The sequence below is a fragment of the Mandrillus leucophaeus genome, unplaced genomic scaffold, assembly GCF_000951045.1.
Source record: "Mandrillus leucophaeus isolate KB7577 unplaced genomic scaffold, Mleu.le_1.0 Scaffold599, whole genome shotgun sequence".
NCBI classification, from domain to species: Eukaryota; Metazoa; Chordata; class Mammalia; order Primates; family Cercopithecidae; genus Mandrillus; species Mandrillus leucophaeus.
Window position 1 is genome coordinate 1,375,838 of NW_012106463.1, and position 25,472 is coordinate 1,401,309.

At 44.6% G+C, this 25,472-nt stretch overlaps 1 protein-coding gene across 5 annotated transcripts in view; it reads right to left on the reverse strand.

Moving 5' to 3' along the window:
• Positions 1–25,472, reverse strand: part of INSC (inscuteable homolog (Drosophila)) — a 132,994-nt gene that overhangs the window by 79,666 nt on the left and 27,856 nt on the right. For 2 of the 5 annotated variants that reach the window (XM_011999554.1, XM_011999557.1), the window contains exon 2: positions 16,362–16,462. In XM_011999554.1, the coding sequence (XP_011854944.1) occupies positions 16,362–16,462 (101 nt within the window). Of the gene's footprint in view, positions 1–16,361; positions 16,485–25,472 lie in introns of those variants that run through there. The other 3 variants (XM_011999558.1, XM_011999555.1, XM_011999556.1) reach the window with 2 other exon arrangements.

Here is a 25,472-nt window from a genome sequence, read left to right on the forward strand (position 1 = left end):
AAAAAAAAAAAGAATTTGAGAGAAAACAACAAACATTAAAGTTAGGTAAGAAGATCCAACAAACACACAATGTAAGTTCCTAAGGAATGAATTCAAAGCACAGAAACATGGTAAATACTAAAACTGTAAATCAGAAAACTTTCACGTGTGGGAGGGGAATTAAAACTACACTTTGAAAGAACATACTACATACATGAAAGCAAACACGCAAGACATACTCTAGTAAGATAGTAAGATTATTGCACAAGAGAAAAGAATGAGAAGGAAGGCAGGGAGGCAGGGAGGGAAGAAATTGTTTGTGCATCTAAAAATAAGTGCATGTTACCCATAAGAGACAGAAAATTGCACTATCATCAGATTCTGAGAGAAATACTTTATACCAGAAAAAGTAGAGTTGCATATTTAAAGTACTCAAGGAAATAAAGTGTGAGCCAAGGATTTTATATTCATTCAAAATGACTTTCAAGTGTGAGTAGGAACTCTCAGCTCTGATGACAGAAGTAATGTTGGGCAAAAATCCTTCAAGAATGATTAAGAAGATAAAATCAGTGAGACTTGGACACTGATTCATATAGATGATGAATGAGAGAGAGTGAAGAGATGAGACCCAGATTTTTTACTTGAGCAGCTGAATGGATAGGAGAAATAAATTTGGAAGACACAATGATAGGTTCAGTTTGTGACATGGTGAATCTAATAGACCTACCATCACTTCTTTTCAAGAAGTCCAGTCCCTCTTACTGGACTGTCCTCTCATAGAACTTCATTCTAAAAACTTCCAGGCACTCCCAGCATCCATACAGAGTGCATGGCCGACATACTGTCACAAGTCTCACCCTGAATATTCTCACAAGTTTCATTCATTCAACAATATTTACTTAGAGTCAAATAGGTGCCAGGAACTGTTCTAGCTACTTAGGATTTATTAGTAAGCAAACAAACCAACATCTCAGCCCCTGTGGAGAGCACATCATAGCAGGGGAAAACAGACAACAATAATAAATATAATAAATAAAAATGAATACAGTATGTTAAAAGCAGATGATTTCTATTAACAAGTAACAGTACAAAAAGGGGTACCACAATTGTCTTGTGGAAAGCAGGGAAGTAACTGCCACTTTAAATAAGTGGTCAGAGCAGGGCTTATTGAGAAGCTAAGATTGAGCAAACACTTCAAGGAGGTGAAAGAATTAGCTGAAATGTGGGTACTGAGCATTGCAGGCGGTCAGAGACTAGCGCAAAGGCCTTGGGAGGGAGGATGCCTGCTTTGTTTGAGACACAGTACGGAGATAAGTGTAGCTAGAGTAGAGTGAACAACAGAAATATTAGTAGGAGGGGAGCTCAGAGAAGGGGTTAGGCCAGATCACATAAAGCCATGGAAGCCATTGTAAGCACTTTGGGTTTTATTCTGAGTAAACAAAATACTTCCCAGGTCCCCCAAGAACTCTTGCGACCAGATGTCATCCAGGTCCATCTAGCCCATTCTCTATAACCCAACAGGAAGACTCTCTCAGTGAGGGCTTTATAAAAACAACACTTTAGATGACTTCAGAATGACTTAACCTCTGCTATGCAGTGAACTATACACTGTTTAATAAACAGCTAATTAAACCATAATTATTTATGTAACAAGCTATAAATAATTTACAGCATAGTTAGGCTATTCACTTCCCATCCCTCCGCACCAAGGCTCTTGTGAAGACCCAGTCAAATGCTACTAAAGGAAATGTGACTACTCTAATCTTGTTCACATTTTTCAATGTTTTCATTGCTCTGCTTCTGATCTGCTTCTGAATACCACGCTGAGCTGCGTCAGCATAGGCCCTACTGTGCATCGGCGGTTTTATGTAAGTGGCAGGCAATTCTTCGTCTCTCCAACCCTAACCACTCCAAGTTCACATTTTAAGTGTAAACCCTGCCCCAGTGTTTGGTGCTGAGCAGCTTGCAAGATGGGCGGATCACGAGGTCAGGAAATCAAGACCATCCTGGCCAACACAGTGAAACCCCGTCTCTACTAAAAAAATACAAAAAACTAGCCAGGTGTCGTGGCGGGCGCCTGTAGTCCCAGCTACTCGGGAGGCTGAGGCAGGAGAATGGCGTGAACCCGGGGGCGGAGCTTGCAGTGAGCTGAGATCCGGCCACTGCACTCCAGCCTGGGCGACAGAAAGAGACTCCGTCTCAAAAAAAAAAAAAAAAAAAAAGTTTCTAACTTGCCACTGACCCATCTATGTAATACCAGAAACATTGAGAAGGTTTTTGCTCCTTCAATGGGCTCCGCAAAATGCCTCCTGTGCCCACCTGCAGTGGAAATGCCCCCTTTTCCTCTGAGCTTCTCTGTGTTCTCTCCTGTCTCCATGCATTAGTCCCCTGCTCCAAGCTGCAGCAGCAGAAAAAGTTTTCAGATCAACATTACTCAGAAATCTCCATTTTTCACTCTTCATCCTATTCACTTAATGTTTGGTGTTCCGTATCATTTTCTGACATGTGTTCTATATCATTTTCTGTTAATTAAACTGTTCAGTATAATACAGTAAGAGAGTAAATCCTATGGTATAACCCCAGGGGTCCTGGGGGAGGCAAAATGAGACCCACCAACCCACCTTGAAGCTAATACTGAGAGTAATTTGTGACATGGGCATGGATTATGGCACTGTCAACACTTTATTACATCCATTTCTCCAGGCTGTGGTCTTCTCTCAATTGGTAGAAGGGTTTGAGGGTAAAGAAGAGACTTGACTATTCTAACAAATTATTTTTAATGTAGCATAGTTCCAAGCACACTATGAAACAAACTATCTCTTGAGTACCTTCTGCATAGCAGGCACATATCAAGAACTTGCACATATGATATCTAACTAGTATTTAGTAAAATGCTATTTATTACCCTCATCTTACAGAGGAGGAGAAACTGAGACTCAAAGAGGTTTTTGCACCTGGTCAATGACAGTGCCAGATTTCAGTCCAGTGCCTGATTCCAAAGTCTGTGCTCTCAGCACCTCCGCAGTCTGTCCAGAACCCTAATGGAACTTGTTGTTGTTTCGGTTTCAGAAGGCCAAGGAACAGGAATTTAGTTCCAGGTAACTGTTTCCACTCCTATGAGCCAATGTGTACATCTGACAGCTGCCTTCTCTTTGATGACTCAGAGCCCCATCTTGTTAACTGTCAAACTCCAGCATTGTAGATGCCCTCTAATTGAGAGAAGACATTATTAACACTCTCTGATCTTTCATTAACTCATGAATGACTTATTTTTTAACCTCTAAAAATGGTATATGTGTATCTCTGTATTGCCAGTATATGTATGAGAGTCATTATGATGATATAAGCCACAAGAACACCTGATTAGGAGCCATCACCTGTGCCCTCCTCCCACTCCCTCCTCTTGATAGCTGTGTGCCCTTACATATGACACATGTCCTCTCTGAGCCTCAGTTTCCTGGCCTGCTCATCCCTCCCTTATTTCCAACCATTGTCCCAGCCCTGAGTTATTTCAGTCCTGCTACTGTGACTTCCAGCCTCCCAGGCTTTGCACATGCTGGTCCCTCTCTCCCACTTCCTCTTTACCTTGCTGACTTCTACACAACCTTGAAGTCTTGACCTAATGTCTCTTCTGAAGGAGTCCTCTGTGACTCCTCAACAAGTTTATGTCCCATGTGCCCCACATGTCTGTAGCACTCTGTCTTTCCCCTGATCTACACTGGTCTCAATTGTTTAACAACTTTCAATTGTCTGTTTCACCCCCTAGACAAGGCAGGGCAGATCTTGTGCCTGTCTTGTCCTCCCTACATGCCACCATGTTACATGCTAAACTATCTGCAAGGCACTGGACCTGACACACTAACGATGCAGCTGGTTTATATTTATGGAACTTAATTATATTTAAACATTTATCAAGTGTGAATAATAATAAGCTATACTGCTGTCCTGTCTCATTGGATTGTGAGGGTCACAGAGATAAAATCCATAATCATTATAATGGCATTAATTGAGGATGGGCCCTTGCCAATTATCATGGGGATTGATTCACATATATTATCTCAGTTGGTTCTCACAATGACCCTGTGAGGAGGGTACTCTTATGATCTTACTTTTACAGATGAGGAAACTGAAGCTTAGCAAGGCCAAGTAATGTATCTGACATCACACAGATCACAAGTGGCAAAGTTTGGCTCTGAACTCAGCTCATCAGTGTTTAGACTACATGTTCTTCAGTGTTATGTTAAACTGCTTTAGGCTGCGCTCTGTTCCAACATCATGTGCAGTACTGTCAGGTAAAATTTATAAATGCATTCCTACACACACACATCCAGCTATTCCTATTGTTTGTCATGAATTTTCATGGCAGTAACATGGGATTTGTTGTATAGACTAAAAATGGTTTAGCTTTGTTTTTTCTATTCTGTTCTTCTCCCTACTTTAAAGACAATATTTTCATTTGCCAAAGTGGACATTTAGGAGAATTCACAGACGTAATCTGCCCATTCCCATCCTGATACCTCTGCATGGTTCTGTGAAGTGCAGGTGAGTGTATAGAAATCACCACTAGAGGGTTTCCAAGAGCCAGTCTCTCCACCATCTACAAGGCTCCAGAACTCTCCATCAGCCTCCAGCCACCACTTGGGTACCTTGCCTCCACCATGCCCTGGCTCCACTCCCAAGCCTCAGGCTCCTAAGGAGGATTCTCTGTTTTCAGTTGTAGGCGGACCCAGGGAAAAAAGATCTTTCACCTGGGGCTGCACTGGCAGCTCTGCCCTCCAAAAGGGCCCCCAGGTGCAAGAGGCCAGGAGAAATTGCCTGTCTCAAGTCCCACAGCCAGTGCACAGTGGGGCCAGGCCTGGAGACCTAGTCTCCTGGTGTTTTCCGGGCCTGCTCAGAACAAGCCCTGTTCTAGGAGCTGAGGCCACAAAGTTGAACAGGAGAAAATCCCAGCCTTCATAGAGCTCAGCCAAGACCCAAACAGGAAAAACAAAACAAAACAAAACAAAACAACACCAACAATTCAATCTGGTTATAATTATAAGAGTAGTTGAAGTGTTGAGTTCCAGCAAGGAGTCAGGCAGTGTCTAAGCCCTCTCTGTATATTATCTCCTTTAAGCCTGCCCACAGTCGTGTGAGGGAGGTACTATTATTACCCCCGTTTACAGATGAGGAGACTTTTGTCTGGAGAGGCCACATGGTGAGTAAATAATGGAGCCATTACTCAAACTCAGGCATCTAGAGTTCAGAGCCTCAGCTTCTATCAACTAAACACCACACTACCATCAAGAAACTATGAGCAGGATAGACTAGGATCACAGAAGACAGAGGGCCTGACTTCGCCTGGGAATATTTACACAAAGGAGGTGACATTTGCCCTGGTTCTTAGAGGAGAGGAGTTGTCATGATGACAAAGGCAAAAAGATTTCCACATAGGGGAGGCACCATGTACAAAGACCCAGAGGCATATAGCCAAAAAGTCATATGGCAAGAAGTTTCACTAGACTATAGCATCAGGGGCCTCTGAGGGAGGGACCAGGAAGGGGTCTGAAGAGAGAAACAGGGACTAGTTGATCAAAGACCTTGAATGCCATGATTAGGGATGTGGATTTAATCTCAAAGGCAACTTGGAGCCACCAAAAGCATTTTAGAGCAGGGAAGTGACAACAATTGTGCAAAGAATCAGTAAAAAATGAATCACAGCCAGGTTAAACCCTAGGCAGGAGAGGAGCCTGTTGGGAAATGATAGTTAGAAACAGAGAGAGAAGACAGAAGCCTGAATTAAGGCAATGGCATGGGATAGGAAGATCTGGGAGGGAAAGGATAGGATATGCGGGTGAGGAAGAGGAAAGAATTGAAGTTGACTCCCCTGGTTTCTCTTGCAGCTGCCCTCGCTGAGATAGGAAACACATCCAGGGAGGAACTGTTTTCATTTGGTTTGATTACAGGGTGTGGCCTCTGACAAGTGGAGAATACAAGGCCACAGCAGAAGTCGGGGTCAGGCCTTGCAGAGGAGCCATCAAAGGGGGCCCCAGCTTTCTCAGGAAGGAGACTGGACCTGGTGAATCACACATGGCCCCACCACAAGCCCATCTAATACCAGCCACGGTCACGGTGCCGCCATATAATAAGCGCTCTTCTCAATTTTGGGAGTCTAGGGACTGCAGCTCATTAAGGTTTGGACTGTGTTAGTGCTGAACATCCCATAATTGCATAGCTTGCCTGACTCTCTGTCATTAGCTCCCTGACTTTCTGGGCTCCACCTCTCCTACTGGATTTGCTGCTTGACCCCAGTATGCAAAGTCTGGTTAAACAGAGCAGTTCTGGCTGTGTGGTGGGGGTTGCCTGCTGCTGTCTCTGCCCCTTCCAAATCCCAGTGGATCAATTGTCCTCAGCCATGAACTTCGAGCTGCCATCTCACTATGCATGAAATCCTTCCTTTGCAAGTATGAACGACTGATCCTATTACTCACACAGAGGACGGGAATTAAAAATTGAGGTCAACGCAGATGGACTGGCAATGAGTCACATTCCCTTCATGATGGAAAACCACCGCAGTCAGGAGCTTGTAAGGTCCCTGGCCAAGGAGCTGGAGGGCTCAGGGGCCAGGACTCAGGTTTTATTTCCTTAGTCTCCACAGTGAACTGAAATCTGAAGTTGATGCTATTAAGATTGTCCCCTTGCCTGGAGAGCAAGGAGGGCATCCAAGACCGTGAACGTGGCTCCCAGGAGTCCTACCCAGCTCCCAGAAGTTACCTATTCCCCAAGTAGCTTTGCTCATTGCATTCTGATGGAGGCTGTCCTAAACATCTGGAATGAGGGGACTGAGTCCTAAAATTTGGGCTTTCTGAAGTCTAGCAGACTCAAACACAAAGCCAAATGTAACTACAATCATCTCCACATATCAGGCTACAGGCCAGATGACTTTTTTCAAAGCTGGAATTATCTAGGGTGGAGTTGGGGTGGGAGAAGGGAGTAGCAAAGTCTCATACCAAGAAATTGCAGTATGAAACAGTATTCTCCATACACTATTTGCTCAGAGGTATTCCAAAGTCAGAAGAAATTAACCCACCCAACAAAAAGGGAGGATTACCAACTATAGTGCATCTTTGATGTACCAAGAACCTTCTGCTCCAGGCCTCACTGTGGTTTGATGATTGGAGATTGCCATCCCCATTCTACAGAAGGAGAAACTGAGGTCTAGAGGCATTGTATAACTTGTCTAGGACCTCATTGTTAATAGTGGCAATAAAGCTAAAATTGATTGAGTACTTATTACGTTCTCGGCAGTGTGCTAAATGCTTGATTCAATCTTAATGGCTTAATTAACCCTCAAAACAATCCTATGAGATTCCCAGAACTGAGATTTGCTAGGCAGGGTGACTTGGCCAACATTGCACAGTGAATAAGTGGAAACAAAAATCCAAGCAATGTAAGACCAGAGCCTTGTTCTTAATTATTATGCTATGCTCTTTGATGGTTTTTAGCAATTTAGCTAATACTGAAACCCTCAAATACAATCTGGAGCTCTTTCTGCTATGCAAGACTGCCTTTATGTGACATACGATTGCCTTTTTATAGCTTATGATCATATAAAGATGATGGAGTGTCTGGTCTCTTTTCAAACCCTTGTCTGGTTTCTTTCTGAGGAAAATTGGGGTTCATGTTTTCAACATTCAGGACAGAACTTGTGGCCCTGGCGTAAACATTACAGGCCTCTGATGAATTTGTAGCAGCATTAGGGAAGCCCAAAAGATCATATAAGTAGTGACACAGTGGGGAGTGATCCTCATGGGATCTGCCTAGGGGTCTCCTTATTCCCTCAGTGCTGCCTCTGCCCTTGCCTTGTGGACCACCTCCTTCATTACCCAAAGCCTACCACTGGGAGAAGGTCATTCTACCTGACCCCTCAGAGGCCAAAGAGAACAATTTTCCCAGCTCAGAAGATCTGTGCCCTGGCCTCCAGCTACTGGTACCTGTTCCTTATTCCCAGCTTATCCTGCTGATCTGGTGTCCAGTGTCCCCAAAACTCTAGGGCGAATAGTTTTTGGAAATCTATGCCTATTCTTTTCTTGGCTCATTTTAATTTCTTTTCATTTAGAATGGAACTTTAAAAGTCTTCAAAGTCTGGAATTCTCTGCCTTACTTTATTCTACCTTCTGTGTGAAGTGGGGAGTTCTCTGTAAAGGAACAATTTGCTATACCCGAAACACTTGGAAGTGACCTCCAAAATGTACTAAGCACCCCAAATGGGCCAGGCACTGGGCCTATATGCTAGGATTACAGAGGAGAGATGTGAGAATATGGTCCCCATAAGGGCAGAATCCTTTATTGCACAGTGACATACTCCCTATACCTACAACAGCACCCAGTAATTCATAGGCACTCTGTAAAGGTTTACTAAATAATTGTAAACAAACAATTATTGCTCACTGTGCCACAAATGGCATTTTGAAGTTAACACAGAGGGTTAGGGGAGCACAGAGAAGAGATATGTAACCCAAGCCAGAATATCTCAGTAGGTTTTCCAGGCTAGTCTTTAAATGATGCCCTCAAGTTTCCCAGGAAAAGAGTTAGTATTGGAAGAGGATAGAGTTTCAGACGGAAGAAACACCATGTGCAAAGAAGTAGAACCATGGACTCATGTGTTGAGAAAAGGGCAGGTTGCTAAGTGGAGCCAGAGGGGTGGAGGTAAAGTCGAAAATGACTGGCTCAAATTTTGCAGAATATTAGAATGCTAGGATCCATGGGTTTATCTGTATTATATTCCATCAAGGCAGGGCACCCTAGGCCACTCCACAACCCCACAATAGAATACTTTTCCTGGATATACCAAGGGGCTTCTATAAAACCTGAACAGGGTACATTCTCAGATGTGAGGAGGACTCCCAAACTACTATGCCTTGAAATGTCCCTCCCAGCCACAAGGCAAACACTAGACCCCTTTGCACATTTCACAGGAAAGAATGAGAACTTGTTTTAGCAATGCGTTTGTTTTCCTATCCCTGTGGCACTAACATGGATTATTTTTGTCCAAAAAAGGGACAAAAGCATTCAAAACCCACTCATAGACTTAGAATGTTAAAGCTGGAAGGGTCCCTGGGGATCTACCTCCTCATCCTCAGATGAAGAAACTAAGGCTCAAGGAGAGAGAAAAATTGTCAAAGAATATTTTGACAGAATATTAGTGGAAGGCTGGTCCCTGGCTCCTAATCCATGCTCCCCACTGCACTGTGCTCTCCTGCAGGGGATTTGATGATGAGATTGCAAACTTTTTTCCAGTGAACTTAAATGCAAAGACCAAAAATACTTCTTAATTATTCTTCATTAGAAGAAAACAAAATCTCTTCAACTCTCTGACTCCTTCAACCAATTAAATCTTTGGCTCCCACTCAAAGGGAGTATTTAAATTAATCAGGATAAATCTCTGACTTACCCTTTCCCTCCAAACAGTAATTTTGTACTGAAAAAATGAGAATAGCTTGCTGGAGACAGAAGAGTGTCTTAGAGAAAAAAACACAATCCAATCTATTTAATTTAATTTCTCACCATCACCTGAGACTCCCTAGCCAAGAGTTAATCATTCATTTATCAAACAGCTATTAAACATCTATTTACTCAACAATCACTTATTGAGATCCTACTGTGTGCATTCCAATCATAGTCAGGAACACAAATATGCACCAAATATGAATTTAGCCCTTAGGCCCTCAGGACATTTATCCTTGAGCAGAAAAGATGACTTATACATAAATCGTTATTGGCCTACCCCAGGCTTGGTTCAAAGTAAGTTCTCAGTCCAAAGTAAATCTCATTCAAATGAATGAATGAAATTGATTTCTCTATTACAGATAGTTGCTATGTGAGAACTCCACTGAAATGGGGACACAGAGATTCTAAGATTTACTGAAGGCTGAGTGAAAGCATTAGCTTAAGAAACACAACCCAGAGGAGGCAGGACTCCAAAAGGTGGGAAAGCAGACTGAAGAGTATTGTGACAGCTACATTCCCCTCTCTGGGCCTCAATTTCCCCATCTTATAACAAAGGGATGGCATAGATAAACTCTGGGGAAACTCTAGCAACAATACCCAATGCCTCTATGATCTCGGTTCCCAGCACTGTACAAAAGTATAAATCCAGCCTCTCCTCTTAAAAATAACTATTGAATCATTGTCCCTCTGCCTTCTCAGGGTCACACCCTGTGTTTCTGTGGAATTCTCTTTGGAAATGGGAGAAAGGATGGAATTCAAGTCTAGCTTTGATTGGCCTTCTTTTCAGCTTAAACAACAGAAAAATATCCAATTATCCCATTCATAATTACAGTCTGCACATCGCACCACAGGCATAGAAAATGACCCAGCAGCAGAAAACTGGCCACGGAACAGAGGTACACATATGCAAGCCATTATCTGCATGGAGACAAGCTGGCCTGCCATGGCCCCCACTGGCTCAGGGAAGCTGGTTATCTCCCCAGCTAGCCATGGGCATCCAGGAGGTTGCCTGCCACAAGCTGCAGCTGCATCCAGTCCGGGCTCATCTCATACTCCAAGCTGAATGGAAACCATGTGACAAAGTGTTTCACTCACAGGGAGAGGTCACAGATGAAAGCCCCAAACTGTACGCCTGTTACAAATCCAGGCCTGTTCAGGCCAAAAGAGAAGTTAGTGAATAATGACTGAGTTCCATGAAGGCAGGAAACAATGTCCAACTAGGTCACCAACATGTCCTCAAGCACACGGCACCATACAAAGCAGATGACCCGCACTCCATAAATATTTATAGAAGAACTTTGTTGAAAGCTAATGAATAAATAAGTACTTGCATAAATGAGTAAATGATTTGTTTATGGAAAAGACAGAGACTGGTTAGAGTACTACCCAGCACTCAGGTTTAAGCACCACATAGAAATATGTAACCTAGCTCTCTACCTGTCAGCTCTGTTCTTGAGCAAGTAACTTCACCTCCTCAAGGCTCAGTTCTCTCATGAGAGAGACATTGTGATGTGCTGCTGAGATTCCCCTTTTTGGCAGGATTTATTGTCCCAGATGCTGGGAGTATCATTAGCCAACAGCCTTCAGCTTTCAGGCCCTCCAGATGTTCTCAGAGCCACCTCACCTAAGATCATATCCTTCCTAAAGATGTCTAAAAGTTTTAGGCAAAATAAATTTAACAGAGTTTATTTGAGCAAAAAAACATTTCATGAATCAGGCAGCACTCAGAGCCCAGAAGAGGTTGGAGAGCTCCTCTGAAGCAGCATGGGTGGCAAGCTTTTATGGGCTGAACACAAAGGAGAACAAAGAAAATGCATGTAATGACTAAAGGGGAAAGATCCTAGTTAAAGGTTAGTTAATTTCTGATCAGTACAGTTTCTAGTTTCATTTTACTGTTGATGCTGGGCTTCAGTTTGCTATGTAGAAACCTAAAGTATTGAAGCAGCTCCAGCCTAATGGCTTCCCAGTTTAAAATATTTTCTAACACATTCCAATGACAGATCAAGGTGGGACATGAAGGCCCTGGACATTTTGGCCAATGGACAACAACTCTGATTCCAAAGCTCCCTGCGAAATCAGTTGACTTCACTGAGCCAGGTTTTGCAGCTCAACTTCACCTTCTGCCCAGTCGTGCTTCCTTCCTCTCCCTTCCATAGGCATTGATCCCAAAGATGGTCACTAAAAACCACGCTGAACTCTAAACCCCACCTCAAAGGCTGTTTCCCATAGAACTCAACCTATGACCTCTTGTTTGCAAAATATAGATAATAATAATTATACACATAGGTCATAGTGAAGACTAATAGCTGTGTGGAGTACCCAGCCCATAACAAGTACTTGAAACCGTAAGCCAACCTCGTTGTGGGGGTTTGCAAAGGCCAGTCTATTAATCACCTTGACTCTTCACTGGCGGGGATTCAGAGAGAAAAATTCTAAATGCCATAGATGATTTGTGTGCTAGATAAGTTATAGAAGGAAGTGGGGAAGGAAGGGGACATTTGGACCCAGCCCTGTGTGGACCCTGGCCTCCAGCTTACACCCCAGGAGGCTTCCCATAAAGAAAGTTAAGCCAAAGAACTGGGTCATCTGCATACTGGCAGAATATGAAGGCCAGGTTGTGATGGTGGAGGGCACAACCCTGGGAGTGCGAAGCCTGCGTCCAACACGCTGACCACCATGGCTATATTCCAGCAGCACCACCACCATGCCCAGAACCAACAAGAAGATCAGCATCCCAGATGGAAAGATGGGAGGCCAGAGGAGCAAATGAAGACCAGCTAGGGACATAGCAGCCACAGTCTCCTGCTATCCAGGAAGCTCACCTCTGGCCCCTTCACTGCCACAAATAAATCTTTGACCACCCCCCAGGGAGGTACTCAGACCAGAGACTGCATCGGTTTCACTACCTGGGGGGAGGGAGAGAGATTATTACTGTTATTTACACCAGCAGTCCCTACCCTTGTCGGCACCAGGGACCTTTGGCACCAAGGACTGGTTTAGTGGAAGACAATTTTTCCATGCAGGGAGGCTGTGAGTGGTGGGTATTACATTCCCATAAGGAACATGCAACCTAAATCCCTCATGCGAGCAGTTCACAGTAGGGTTCGTGCTCGTATGAGAATCTACTGCCACCTCTGATCTGACAGGAGACGGAGCTCAGGCAATAATGCTTGCTCTTGCTGGCCACTCACCTCCTGCTGTGCAGGGGGCCGGTTCCTAACAGGCTGAGGACCAGGGATGGGGACTACTGATTTCTATGACCTGGGAAAGTGAGGCTTGTGTACTGCAAAGCACCCTGAGGCTCTACAGAGACCTTCCCTGCTGGATCCAAGCACTGCTACTACCTTTTAAAGCAGCTGTCACTGCCACTATGTTGAAAAAAACACAGATGCATAGACAGCTTAAACAGTCACTCAAGGTCACAGAGCTGGTAGGAGGTGAACTGGGATTTGAACCCAAGTCTGATTCCAAGGTCTACATACTTTCAACCACTTAGCCCCACATAAGAGATTCCAAGAGTAGCGTTTTGTTCTTTTGCTTATTTTATTGTTTTTAAACATGAAAGCATCCCAGGAGACTCAGATACAGAGCTGAGAACCACCACACCCTGTCAGACCACTTCCTGTCACTCATGCCAATTCAGCAATGGATCCCAACCCCAGGGCTAGGAAGCTGTAGCTCCTGACCTCTACTCTCTCCTAGGAATCCACATCTAGAACAGCCTTTTGTGCTACTATTTACTCACAACGGTCTCAAATACCAATGGCCTCACCCATATGGTTTACCCAGGCTGCTGGATGCTTCCATGCAACATGGCAGTACTTGTTTATTTTTGTGCACTGAGGTGAACAATGGCACTGCAAAATAAAATTCAGTTTCAGTGGAACACAACAGAAAGAAGTCAATTATCCAGCATGAATTATTTATCTGGAGACAATAACCATGATGTTATTCCCCACAAGAGAGGACTCTGCAACTTGGAACAGGAGGAAAAAAGACGTGACTGCTACTGTCTGCCTATTACACTGCTTCAGACTGCATCATAGGCAAATTAACACTTCTGACATCCTGTAACTACATATGCGCCTTCTCTGTGAATGTGGACCATGCATAGGCCCCTAGAACATACACAATTAACAGATTGCTAGGTCCAGGGATTCTATTCCCCCAGTGTTCTGGCTAGGCCTGGCAATGCTAGGCTGTGAACATATTAAAGGAAATACCACCCTCTCTCTGTTGCTCATCCCACCCTATCAGAACTGTAAGGATGAAGATATTGTTAAAAAAAAAAAAAAAAGAAAAGAAAAAAAAAATTTAACAAGCTACATCTTCTATGGCCAGCCATAACTCCTGATGTTAGTCTGGGGTCTTCCTCCCAATGGATTTGCTGTGCAAGATCAGTTAGAAATCATGCCTTGCCTCCTAATAATTTGATTCCTAAATCATTTGTATGTAATTTAATTTCCTGTGACCTTAAAACTTCTGAAGATGTTGGAAGTGGGAGAGAGAGAGGGAGAGATAGGTCAGTGGTTCTCAGGAGCCTAAAATGGCCCAAGATCTGATCTTTGCACCTCATTCTCTACTTAGAGCACCTATTCCTCATGGGAAGCAGGAGAAATTAGCATTGATTAAGCAGGTCCTATGCTCCAGGTAGGGGCTTCATACACATAATTTTAAATGCTCCTAAAACCCAATGATGCATGTATAAATTATCCTCATCTCATGGATGAAGAAACTAAAGCCCAAAGTTATGACTACTATGTAGCAGAACTAAGAACCAAGCTGGAGCGTTTACACTCCTAACCACTGTCCTAAATGTCCCTGTGATGATGGCTTTCTCAACCCCAGCACAGGTTCAGATCTGACCATACCAGGACTGCAAGGGGGTGTTTGGAGGGATCCCAAAGCCCTGTAGCCAGAGCTGCTGCTATCCACCTGACTACACAGTTCCCAACCTACTCTCTGGGCAGGGGAGACTCAGGCTTCACTTCAACCAGGGTAGTTTCACTTTTTCCCGGTTTAAAATATTAGGCTGTTGAGAGTGTCTGTCTATGATTTCTTTTTCTCACTCAGGTCACTTGCTGAGGGTTAGGGGTCAGGAGAGGGATTTCTGGAAGAATTTCCCCATATCACCTACGTGAAGAGCTCCAACACACAGCAACAGGCACTCAATAAGTAATGACTCTGCATATGTAGCTCTCAATATGTGACACACACTTTGCATATATAGATTTATTTAATCCTCACATTCACTCTATGAAGAAGGTGCTAGTATGACTTCCATTTCTACATGAGAAAAGTGAGAGACAGATGATAGGGTTCAGGAACTTGCACAGACCACACAGTTAGTGAGATGTATAGCTCAGCATTGAAGCCAGGCAGTCATGTGTCCAAAGCTGACCCCACTTCCCCATCTCATGAAAGGCCATCAGCCATTCCAGGCTAAGGCAGGCCCCATCTTGAAAAAACCACATCCATCCTGACAGGTCTGTATCTCATCATCTCTGAGTTCCACCTTAGAGGTGCTGTGTGCAAAGATAATTGGATCCCCATATGATGTCTTATTCTTGGCTTCCAGCTGCAGAGAAAATTCTGAGTGGCATTTCTAACCATGCTCTGAGTCCTCAGGAACATGCATGAATTGTATATCACATCCTAAAACCTCTTTATAATGATGGCTTTGTGGGATCAGATTGGTGTGTACACAGAGGCTAAACCAGTTCCAGTAGACTTTTAACAAATAATAATTTTTTCTGATTTTAAAAGCAACACATACTCCAAAACAAATAATAACCAAACAAACAATATTGAAAGTAATAACATAGTAAGATGAAATCCCAAGTAATTCAGATGGAGGGTTAAGGATAAAGGTAAAATGTCAGTGATACATGGAATATGTTAACACAAGACATTACAAAATAAAACGATGGCTTAATAGTTTTACAAAATCTACTTGGATTGTGTTGCCTCAAAATAACCCCATCAAAATGTCTCAGCAAAATAAATAAATGAATAAATAAGGCTAAGTGGAATCCCCAAGCACTCTGAGGTTGCTGAGTTCCTCTACAGATCAAACCTACTTTACAGTGACCAACTTTCCAGGTTTGCCAGGAATTTCCAGGGCCACAGGACTTCCATACCCAAATCAGTACAGGACCCGGCAAACAGGGACAGTTGGGCAGGAAAGATCTAGCACCCTGGCACTTCTAACACTGGTTCAGGTTCAGGCTCCAGGACCAGTCACATTAAACCAGAACCTGCCTTGCCACATCTTCCAGCTGTGTGCAGGCACTTCTGGTGGCCCCAAATGTCTCCTTCTTCAGACAGGATGTTCTCAAGCCCTCTCCCCTCATTATCCGGGCTTCACCTTCTTCTCAGTATGTGCCTTTCCCATCCTCCCTCATTGCCCAACTCAGGACAACAAGTACTTCCCAAGGATCAGCTCTATGCTCCATTATCTCCTTGGTGCTCTGGGCAAAAGAGAAGACATCCAAGGGTAGAATGACACCTTCCAAAAGCCTCAGAGAGGGCCTCCACTAACGCCAAGGACCCCCAGGGGCTCCAGCCCCCTAGCCAGGCAGGATCAGGAGCCTCCTCTGGAGTCCTCTATCTTACTAGCACACCCACTTGATTCTTTGTTTTATGGTCAGTCTCAGCATTAGACTTCAGTTCATTAGAGGCTGGGATGTGCCTGATTCTTCAGTGTCCCAGGGTCCAGTTCCATTGATATTTGCTGAGTGAACATGGCATCCCCAATACATTATCCTCGGCTTCCTCCCCAGAAAATTGCATGGGAAGATGGGGTCACCTGCAGCCTCAGGATGCTGGAACTGGACCTCAGTCAGGGTTCAGATGGGGTAGGCCTGGCCTGGAGTGACAGCTGTAGGACTTACCGCTGACCCGGCAGGGTGATAGAGTCCAGGTGGCGACCTCCAGGCAGCGCCATCATGTTGATCCCAATCTGCAGCAAGGCCTGCTCGCAGCGGTGGTGACCCTGAAAATAGAGGGCAGGATGGCACAACAAGGCCCTAAGAGAGGAGGCACAATCACTTTCTCTCCCATTCCCAGGCCACAAGGAACCAAAGCAGGCAAAGAGGTAAGGCCTCCTAGCCCTCTTCTTCTTTTGAACCAGTTTTCACTCCACTATCCTCATACAAGTAAGGCAGAACCCAGATTTGATCTTGTTTCTAAGTCCCTAGTCCACTTTATATCTCTAAAATATTTTCTTATTCCAATTTCAAATATTTGCCTGACTTATTTTGGTATGTATCAAATATTGGAACACACAGCCTGTAAGTATTGCATAGGACATACTTGTACCAAAAAAGTATCTATGGTTTATCTGAGATTCACATTTAACTGGGCATCCTGTATTACTTGCTAAAACTGGCAATTCTACATTCTAATTCCCTGGCTATTACCACTGTAGAACTGGGTTATTCACTGTGATTATGCTTAAGTCTGTCCTGGAAAATGTGACCCTGTTACTGGCATAGTGGTTGCTTTCCCAAATCCATTCCACTTCGGATGATGCAACTGTACCCAAATTGCCAGTGGTTGGTTCAGAAATAGGCATGTGACTCAATTTAGGCCAATGAGCCACGACAGGACTGCTTCTAGGAAAAGTGTTCTTTCTCCCAACAGAGAGCTGCAAGATGAGACAGTATCTCTCCTGTTGGACTTGAACAAGGGAGCATATCCACTTCAATGCTGCTAGAAACCATCTTGCAATCATGAGCAGCACTAGCTGGAGAACAAAGTTAGCACACTCCAAGAAAAATATGCTGGGTCCTTGATCACTAAACCACTGAATCAACTAAGGCTGGAGTCTGGCCCAGCTCTAGGCTTCCTATTATCTAAGAAAACAAAAGCTCTTGTCGTTTAAGTCAGTCTGAGTGAGGGTTTTTGTTCTACACAGCCAAAAGCATCCTAATGAATAAAAGTAATCCAGGTTCCAGGAACTCCCAATCCCAGCACCGAGGATGCAGCTGGCTTCCCTGTGCCTCACATTTGAACCCAAACCAACTACACACCTGTTTGTATTTTTCTCCCTTGCCTTGTCCCTGCTGTGCTCCTGGAGGCCTTTTTGTACACAATCCCTTTTTTTCATTTCTCTCTCTCTCTGCCAACTCCTCCAAGCCCATGAGTAAGCCCTCCCTGAGGAATATGCAGATTCTGTCACCTTTGCCTGGGCACATCAACAGAAGAGTCTTACTCTGTGATTACACAGGAGCCCTATAGAAAAGAATGGAGGAGGAGCATTTTAACAGTGATATGGGTGAACACGAAGCACTCATCATAATGCTGGGAAGAAAGAAGAAAATGGTCAGTCGGAAAAGTGTGGGGAGGCAGGAACCCAGAATAAACTAGGGCACTAGATAATTCCAGAGACTTGCTGCTGTTGCCTGTTTCTCTGTCTGTGGAGCTCATTAGACTGTGAGCTTCCTGAGGGTAGACACCACATGTGTTTCTGGCACTGAGCCAAGGGCCAGGCACTTAGCCTGCACTCTACACCTCTGTTGAAAGAATGAGTGGGATAAATTTTTAATACATTGATGTTGAGCCCCATCTCTTCATCTGTAACTGAGGATAATAATATCTATTTTAAAGAGCTATTATAATGATGACATGAGATTAGGAATGTGGAAGTATATGGCCAAAGTAAGAGCTAAATAAATAGTTAGCTATTATTATCGTTATGTCCTATAAGTCTGCTATGTGCTCAGCTCTCTGGTCATCTATGCTAAGGGAGATGTAGAAAATGAGATACAGCAGGTAACTCACCTAGCACAGCGAGAGGCTCAGCGAGCGTTCATTAGCATATGTTATCAGCATTGTTATTTCCATCATTATTATCATTATTTAGAAGGTATATTTTTGGAATTTAGTGAGCCAATAGGCTGAAAGGGGTGGCACAAAAGAAACACTAGAAACAATAAAATGAGGTGTTTGCTCCCTTTTGATATGTTTGACTAAAGTACAAAAAAGGAAAATACCAACTTCTTAGGGTAAAAGCTAAGATGTGATTAGATGGCAGTGAGCAAGCAGATTTTGTTTTACTTCCACATCTTCATTACTGAGAAGAAAAGAGGCAAAGTAAATATGTTGAAGTGGGGATTAGAGCCTAAGGTAGGAGAGGAGACAGGGAAATACTGAGAAAATTCCAGGACCCTTTGAAGTTTGAATCAAGAGGAAACTTTCGGATGAGGTAAAGCATACATACCATAGAGTATTAGAGTGAACCTCTGACTCTGATTCAAGTCATTTCTGAGGGACCCAGAGAAAAAAAAGAGTTGTCATGAGCAGAAGCCTGAATGCAAGAAAGTGTTCTGAATTCCTAAGAGGCAGATTCCAGAAATACAGCTCTGTGACCGTAAATTCTATAGCCAATTCTGGATCACCGACCTGTGAAGCCTTCAGAAAGAAGCAGTGAGCACAAGAAGCCAGCTAGAACACAGCAGGAACAAGCCAAAACAATCAACTTCTTTTCCTTCAGGAGCCTCTGGGCTGTTAGCTGAGGGAACTGCAATAAGTCTAATATATCTCGATTTTTGTAAAGCATCCCAGTGAGGTGCCATCATTCATCCTTTTTACCCATGACTTCCCAGCAGGTATTCAGGGGGAGCCCGCCAGCTCACAAAACCTTCCTTCATGTGATCTCTTGTGTTCCCAGAGGCTGGGGAGGCACCTTAAGGACATCTGATTGCATATGTATCACTGCCCTATTCACAGACTGTGTCATTATTGGCTGCCTCTTTGCCCCCAAAAGACAAGATTCCTTAATGTCTAAAGCCAAATCTTGCTGAATGTGGGATTAGGCACAGTCCTGACCCAATGACCTGCACGGTCAAGACTATGGGTTGTGAATCAGATTAGGCCTCAGAGGAATCACAGCTCATTTTCACTAAGGATGAGGAAGAATATCTGAAAGGCGAGATAGGAAATACTTGTTTAACCCAGCTGATGTTTATAAAGTATCTATAACAATAATAATTATAGCTAATATTTACTGAGCATGTCTTATGTGCCAGGCACTGTTCTAAATGCTTCATATAGTATTAGTTCATTTAATGCTATCATCATCCTCTGTTACAGATGAGACCTCTCAAATTCAGTGAGAAGCACAGGTTAGTAGGTGGCAGAGGACTAGAATCCAGGTTTGATGATTGAAGGGGAGGTGCTGGAGCAGATGAAGATAAGAGCCTGTGTTCAGCCTTTGCTAACAGACAGCCTGACTCCATTTCTGAATGGCAACACCCAACCCCAGAGGGCACTTCTCAGAGATGCCAGCACTCTTCCCTCTCACCAGCACCGCCTACTGCTCCCACTTCCCGGACTGTGAATCTTCCAGCTTCATCTAGTGCCAGCCCTCAGTGACACAGCCCTCAAGAAGAAAAGCAAACACTGCAGTCATATGGAAGGAGAAGGAGACATTTCTCTTTTGTTCCTCATTTATTGTCACTTTTGTGAAAGTCATATCGACAGAGATAGGCCCTAAAGGGTTCGGGGGATGGGAGATCATAGTTCCAGTTAAAGCTTCAAATAGACCTGTTTAAAGCATGCTATCCTCAGGGAAGCTCCTACTGCAAAGTTCCATCTTCAGTCCGAAGCTCTTGCACCCACCCACTCCCACAGCCCTGAGTCAGACTCATCCTGTTGAACAGACTTGAAGAATAAACTCCTTCCAAAGTTACACAGAATGTTAGGAAACCAAAACTGAGTTAAAGACAAGCCCTTGGTCCTGGGCTCTGTGTCCTCACTGGTGTTGCAAAAAGAACATGAACTTTGGAATCTGATAGATTCAAATCCTGACTTGTACAAATCCTGACCTGATAAGTACCTAACCTTGGGAAAACTGCCAACCCACTGAACATGTGGTTTCCTCAATTATACCTACTTCCCAGGAGCATCATGAGGATTAAATGAGATTCCTTGCAAAAGTCCCCAGTATTGTGCTTGGCATATAGCAGCCTCCAAGAAGAAGTACCCTTCCTGTTGGAAGGAAGAGTTAAGAAATATATCTCAGAGCAGAGCTGCTGCTTTTCCCAGGAAGAGAGGTGAAAAGGACACATGCAGGAGTGAGCAGGAAAGAGGAAATCCCTCCATCACCTGTCCCAGGGCCTTTCCTAATTCACTGAAAATCCCACCATGGATCCTGCAGCCTTGTTTCTTCAGGGCTCTGGGCTATGTAGCTCCCACCAGAAGTGGCTAGTTTACAAGAAAGACTTGAAGTCTTAAGTGTCTCTGATTTAATTCAATGCTTGCTGTGACAACAGCTCCATCTGGACAGCTCATTTCTGCGCCCACATCCAATTAGACGCAGCCTTTGCTCACCTCCATTTGGCTAATGACACATGGTTTGTGGAGGAAATGGAGGCTATTTACAGTAAATTATTCAATTAAAATCAGGAGCAAAGGTGGTTTCCGCCATTGTCTAAAGGGCCGATCCAGGTACAGCTCCAAACATGTCTGGGATTGCTTAATCTGCAATCCCATTAGGGCTGTCAATATTAGTGCTGTCAACACGAAAGGGACAGGGGAGAGTAAGTATTGTGGAAAGTAGTTAAGCTTTGGCGGCAGCTCTAGGAACAGGGAGGAGGTTGCTAGGGAGTCGAAGAGGAGTTAGACAGCACCAGGCAGATATGGCTCTTTCTCCAAGACCAGAAAGTGCAAGAACTGGAAGCAACAGAGATGTCCTGTCAGCCCATCATTATGAATCTCGACCATTTGGAGCTGAAAAGGCCCTTAGAGAGTACTGCTTTACTGGGGAAGAAATCAGGGCTTTTCCAGAGTTTCCATATCTGTTTCCCATCTGTAAAACGGGGCAAAAATAGACAACCTCACAAGATTGTTGTGAGCACCAAGATAATCCACGTGTAAACATTTATCTTTCTTTCTGGCCTCTAACATATGAACCCATTTCCTACATTTGAGAAATATCCCTTTGTTTAAGAGTCTTAGTGTAAGGGAAACCTGCCTCCCAACATGGAAACTTAAAAAGCCAGACCCTTGTTTGGCAGAATCCTTTGCAGCAAAGATAAAACACATGACTTAGGTGCCACCAATCAGGCACACAGAGCAGAAGCATGTGACCTAGGATTCACCAATCAGGCACACAGAGCAGAAGCACATGACCTAGGATTCACCAATCAAGTGCACAGACTAGGAGCTTCAGACTGAAAGGAGACTTTTTTCTGAGGCTTCGTGGTACCTGCAGAAGAATCAAGTTCCCCTGTACCTGGTATGCAGATTACACCTTAAAATGGGGCTACAATATAGGCTTTTTTTTTTCAATTTGCCTTCCCCGGCCTGTGCAAAATACACAGAATTTAGAGCCCAGAGGCTAGATCTGGATGTCTTGCCTGAGAATTATCCTTGATACATCCCTTTCCCTCATCATATTTTTTTCATCTCATGACCACCTCCCTGGCCAAAGGTATTGGCATCTCTCACTTGGACCTCTGCAAGGGCTTTCTTTCATCACTCGCCCCTTTCCAGACATGCCTCTCTCTAAACTGTTCTCCACACAACCAACAGGGTGGTCTCAAGCACAAATCTAACCACATCAACCCACTGTTTAAAATCCTTCAATGGCTTCCTGTTGCTACTAAGACCAAACCCTGCCATGGCCTACTTGCCTCACGTGGATCTTGTCCCTGTCTAACCACCCTTCTTGTCCTTCAGCCTTGCAGCCACTCTGGCTGCTGTTAATCCTTGCAGCAAGCCACACCTACCCCTGCCAAGCACCTTCAAGGTACTCGTTCCTCTGACCCCAACAACCTCTCCTCTGTCTCCTCTCACCAAGTTATTCCTATCATTCAGAGCTCAGAACAAATGCCACTTCCTCAGGGCAGCTTTCCCTGACCCGTGGATTCAGTCACGTCCTTCATTATAAGATTCCCTAGTCCCCTCAGTATTTTTCCTCCATAGACTTTATCACAATTGTAATTAAATAATTAACTGTAACATTAGGGGCTTAATAAGAGCTTAATGTCTTTCTCCCCTGAAGGTAAGAGCAGGGACTAAAGGAATGTGCCACTCACTGCCATACCCCCTGTGCCTGACATAGTCTGGTGCATAATAATCAATAGACACTTGCTCACTGACTGGGTGAGTTCTTGTGGAAGGAAGCTCAGCTTCCTCATGGATAAACTGGAGACAGTGGTAACTATTTCACCATGCCATGATGAGTATTCAGTGAGATGAATACTCAGGGTTGGGAGGAGGAGCCTTTGCATACCATACGCACTGTGCATTGAAAGCGCTCTGCATCCTAACATCCACTGAGACAAAGCTGCCTGTCCCTCCTGAGTTCTTGCAGTCCTCACTGTCTGGTTGTACCCAGTCGGGCAGCCTCCCTCCCCACCCCCAGCTCTGTGTTCATCAAGTTCTCCCATAGGACAGACAGACAGATCAGTGGACAGTCACAATGCTGTGCAAAAACTGCAATGACAGGTAATCAAGGGAATGTCACCCTCCCCCGAAGTGCGGCAAGCAAGTTTCAAGCAGTACGAGGTCAGAATGGAAGGTGGTGAGAAGGGGCCATGGGAAGTTTCTCAGGGCATCACTCCAATACTGAAACTTGAAAGAATGTAGAAAAAGCAGAGGAAGGAAAGGGGGCTAAAAGGAAGAGTGTGCAGGGCACAAGGAAGAGCATTTGACCCAGAATCATGAGCATGGTGAGATTAGGGAACTGCAAGTGTTTCAAGAAGGCTGGAGCACTCTGGCCTGGTGGTGGAGTTTATAGTAAACTATCTCAGTAGCATGCGAATGCAGAAAAAGAAGTGGTCACTTTCAGCTAGGGAAATACAGAAGACTTGTTCACCTTAGAGAAGGTGATGTCTGAGCTGGACCTCAAATGGAGGGAGGGATTTTTCCAGGTGAAGATGGGACAAGGGCATTCAGTGCCAAGAGCAGTGTGAACCGTGGCAAGGAAACCAGAACATGGAGCAAGTATTCGGGAACCCAGATCTCTCTCAGGAGGCTGGAGGGAAGGTGCCTCTATAGCCCTGACCATGAAAGGAACTGATTATTTAGTCTCTGTCCTGTGGGTGGTAGAGAGCCATCAAAGGTGTTTGAGCAGGGGAGTGAAATGATCAAAGTGGAATTTCAGTCCGCATGGTAACCAGTGGAGTGGATGAACTCCAGAAAGTAAGACCAGCAATGAGGGCTAATTTAACAGGCAGGTGCAAGCTTTCAGTCAGAGCAGTAAAGTCCTAGGAGTGGAGAGGTGGGAACCTAGGAGTGGAAAGAAGGGCTGCAAAGAGCTCTAGGAGGTAATCACAACACATCTCCCTCCCCACCCTACTCTTGACCTCTATGTGACCTGGGCAAGGGTGGCAATAGTCATTGGAGCTATTGCTAGCTGTGGTGGCTGGCATCCTGCAGCAATCAGATACTTTAAGAGCCCTCGTTCCCAGGAGAGGCACAAGAACCCAAGCAAGCTGCTACCCAACCCTGCTGAATGAACTGAGCCTCGTAAAATATAGACAGCTCTAGCTCCCTGGAGGAAACCCCAGTAGCCCCTCACAGCTGTCAGATAACAGAGCCCAACAAGTAGGAAGAACAGACCTAAGGACTCACAGAGCAGGGCTGAATCTCCTCCAGGACCTGAGACTCTCGCTAGATAGCCCAGAACAACTTGCATCAGGTAGAGGGGGCCCCCATCCAGACCTTTGTTCTGACCCTCAATGCTGGAGCCCAAATAGTTTCAACAAAGCTCAAACAAGGTCGCAAGCCTCCACCTGATTAATTGGATACATCTACCTTTTAGGCCTCACCTAGAAGGCAATAGGAATCTCATCTACAGAAATATGTCCATGAACTTGACAGGGCTAAGACTACAGCTCCCGGGCAATGTCCAGGCAGCCTTCTTGGAGGAGCTCACATTATACTCTCAGAGTATGAGAACTAGTAGGGAGGCCTTAGAGATTATCCTCTTGTAGTAGTAGTAATAATAATGAGGAGGAAGAGGATGAAGAGGAGGCAGACAGGGAGAAACACTTCTTGGGTACTTACTACATATAAGGCACTGTTGTAAATGCTTTACATTTAGTCCTCAAAATAACCCCATAGGTAGGTTGCTATTGTTACCTCAGTTTTTCAGATGAGGAACCAGAAGCACAGATGGGTTAACGTGGACAATGGAGAGACAAGTTCAGAAGAAGAGAGGCTGGGTGCAGTGGATCACACCTGCAATCCCAGCACTTTGAGAGACCAAGACAAGAGGATCACTTGAGGCAAGGAGTTTGAGGCCAGCCTGGGCTACATAGCAAGACCCCATTTCTACCAAAAAAAAAAAAATTGAAAAATTAGATGGGGCATGGTGGTGCATTCCTGTAGTCCCAGCTACTGGAGAGGCTGAGATGGGGGGACTGCCTGAACCCAGGAATTTAAGGTTACAGTGAGCTATGATTATGCCACTGCACTTCAGCCTGAGCAAGACCCTGCCTCTAAAAGAAAAAAAAAAGGAAAGAAAAGAAAAAAAGAAATCAAAAAGAAAAGAAAAAGACACTGACTGAGGTCACAAAGTAAGCCAAGCCACACCTGGGATATGCACACAGGCTCCCTCATTCCCACCGTGGGAAATCCAAATAAGGCTTTGCCTGGCTGGAGTGAACAGACCCACCAGTGCCTCAGAGTGGTTTACCATAGGAAGTCAATGCAGCCTTAGTGCTCCATCTGCAAAACTGGGAAAGTGCAAGTATGCTTGCACTTTCTCCTTTGCTGTGGTTATCAAGTACGAGGAAATAGAGAGTGGGCAAGGAAATTCATGAGTTCTGTTCAGATTCAGCTCAGCTCTGGAATGGGACAGGCAGGTTAACTTGGAAGTGCCCATGAGTCCCCAGCGGTCAGAGAGAGAGGAGCCCAGTGTCAAGGTGTCCTCACTGAGGCCCATGTGTGCCAGCACCTGGTTTATATGGTTTATCCTCTAGAGAGCTCCAGCTTGTCCAAGCGGCCTCCCCTGAAGGAGCTTGTGTGGCCATCTCAGAGGGAAGCTCAGG